The sequence below is a fragment of the Microtus ochrogaster genome, linkage group LG5 (genome assembly GCF_000317375.1).
Source record: "Microtus ochrogaster isolate Prairie Vole_2 linkage group LG5, MicOch1.0, whole genome shotgun sequence".
NCBI classification, from domain to species: domain Eukaryota; kingdom Metazoa; phylum Chordata; class Mammalia; order Rodentia; family Cricetidae; genus Microtus; species Microtus ochrogaster.
The window spans coordinates 14,018,301-14,021,117 of NC_022031.1; the positions used below are offsets into that span (position 1 = coordinate 14,018,301).

The 2,817-nt window shown below is 43.2% G+C and overlaps 1 protein-coding gene across 1 annotated transcript in view; it reads left to right on the forward strand.

The window, feature by feature from the left end:
• Positions 1–2,817, forward strand: part of Lactb2 (lactamase beta 2) — a 41,250-nt gene that overhangs the window by 34,787 nt on the left and 3,646 nt on the right. Inside the window, exon 5 of the mRNA XM_005361878.3 lies at positions 598–746. Coding sequence (XP_005361935.1) covers positions 598–746 — 149 coding nt within the window. The remainder of the gene's footprint in view (positions 1–597; positions 747–2,817) is intronic.

Sequence of the window (2,817 nt, forward strand, 5' to 3'; positions counted from 1 at the left end):
TCATTATGACATTTTCATAAGTTTATATAATGTACTCTGAGAGGCTCCCATGTCAGAAGGCTCACAAGCACTTGTAAGAGCAGCTCCAGAGGAGTCAGTGACTCTACAAGCACACATATCCTCATACACACACCCACGCAGACATGCACATCCACATAAATAATAGAACATATCTTTAAAAATATACTTTGATTGTATTTACCTCCTAATACATTTCTTGTTCCCCTCCCATTCCCTCTGACCCTTCCTCTTCCCAAAGCCCTCCCCACTCTGCTTTCAAGTCTTTGTTTGGTGATCCAATGAGTTCAATTAGGGCTGCTTACAGGAGCTGGGGGAAAGTTGTTTGCAGGAGGGGCATTGACAGTTCACCTTGGCTACATGACCGAATAGGTAGGCGAGTGTCATGAGACCACCCACCACTGAATGTTGTTAGTAGCCCCTTCTGAAGGGCCTGTGCCATAGCTTTCCAAGCAATGAGTATTTATGTCCTTAATGCTTTTCAGTGCTGCATGTGAATTATTCTCAAGTAGCGTGAATTAGCTTTATACTTAGTGTTTATATTTGGTTACAGAAACTTGTGTAATTCTTTTAATTCAGGACATGGCCCAGTAATCCACAATGCTGAAGCTAAAATTCTGGAATACATTTCTCACAGAAATAAGCGAGAAGAACAAGTTCTTACATTAATCCGTGATAACTTTGAAAAATCATTTACAGTGACTGAACTTATGAAAATGATTTACAAGGTAACTTTCTTTCATCTTATCTGTACATGACTACTGTTTACTAGGGTGTTATTATTCAGTAAGCTATTTGGTAAACTTAATATATCCCAGGTGAAAACAAGTCTTTTGACTATGCAAGTAATGCTGATTGTCTTGACTTGAAGCCAGTAGTTTAAGTTGAAAAATGTCCATAGATAACAAGAATCGCCATCCTGAGCCATCATTAAACCCTACTCACCTGACTCAGCAGGAGAAACTGCTCTTGAGTTCTGTAATGGCACACACTATTGTAGCCATCTTGGCTATCCGGTGTCCAAGCCTTCAGTAAATGACACAGAGTGATCTTCTAAGCAGAAACAAATAAAACAAAAAAATCCGAGGATGATGGCAGTGGGAAGTTGTAGGCGAATGATGGGAAATGGGCATCAAAACTTTCTGTAGGGAAGAACTCCACAGCTCAGTGGTGGCCTCTGGTTGCATCCCTGGAGCACTGTGTGGTAGTCAGGCAATGCTGTGCAGGCAGTGGACACAGTGCGCATACATATAGTCTTGGTCCTCGGGAAGCAGAGATGGGGTACATAGTGTTGAGTTTATGCAGTAGCCTGGAGATGGTAGCAGTGAGAGTAAAGGGCCTTAAACACACCGTGGACTTATGTCAAACTGAAATCGTACTCAGTGTGCCCCATTTCAAAGAGAATTATGAGCAGATGAAAAACTCCCTTTGGCTGGGTGTAGCTCAAGAGCAGAGCGTTAGCCCAGTGTTTTCAAAGCCCTGGCTCAGGATGACTAGCACTATCTGGAAAAAAGGCACTGGGAACATGAATACAGTATTTTCTTTGGGGCCGAGAGATGGGTCAGGCACTGCAGTGCTTGCTGTGCAAGTGTAAGGACCGAGGTCATCCCCAGCGGCTAAAGTTACAGCGCATGCCTGGAATCCCAGTACCGGGAGGCAGGGGCAGGAGGATTCCTGGAGCTTGTTGCTCAGCCAGGTTAGCTGAATCAGTGAGAGACCCTTCAAAATTTTCAGCTCCTGTTCTCCTTTAAGCACCGGTGCCATAAACCGACCCTGCACCAGTGTGGTTTTCTAGATCTCAACACGTAAGTTACCCACGCAGGATCTGAAAGTGGTCATTCCCAGATAATTGGGCACCACTGGCACTCTTAGCTGGCAGCCAAGTCTTCTTGTGATCTGATCACATCTACTCTTCCTAGGAAAGCAATCAAGGGAACCGTCCAGTGTCAACATTTAGCTTCAGTATATGCATGCGTGCACACGCATGCACAGACACAGTGGACAGAACGCATCGAAATTGTGTGAAAGAGCTCATTGCCTCTCTAATACTAGTGTGGAGCCATTCTTAACTATACACTGCTATATTGACGGTTTCCCCCAACCTAAGTACAGTCAGCAAAACTCTCTCATACCCTGTCACAGATGAATCATCCATCAAGTAATTGTTCATGCCTAAATGAAGATTGATTCTTCATTCAGGAGTATATTCCATGTATGCACAGAAGCATAGTCACCATGCTAGTGTGTGAAACACCTAATGCATGCACTAGCATGAGGTAGCCGAGTGGCTTATTCATTCAACATTTATTCTGTATTTTGTCACACACTAGAGCAGGTTCACAAATACATAGATAACTATGGACCATGGTCTTCAAGGGGTCCAAGGATTGGCAAAAACAGACCAATTTCAACAGGTATGGTTCTGCCATAACACTCGCCTCCACTGAGCACACTAAACATGTTAGACACTATGCAAAATGTTTTATATAGGTTGAGCATCCTTAATCCAAAATACTCTAAACCTTCAAAGGCTTCATATGTTGGAGCATTTTGAATATTCAAGTCATGTTTTTTCCACACCAAACTTCAGGTTCTATATACCATATTTTAAGACACAAAAATTGAAATCGGTTTTACCTAGTGACACTGCAGAGAAATGAGTTTTGTCTAAAGAAGTAAGCATTGTCTAGGCCAGAGTAGAGCAGAGAAGTCATTCTAGGTAGTGAGGGCATGCGCAGACACTGGAGCCATGGTAAGCCGCTGTGTTGAGAAGTCATTCTAGGTAGTGAGGGCATGCGC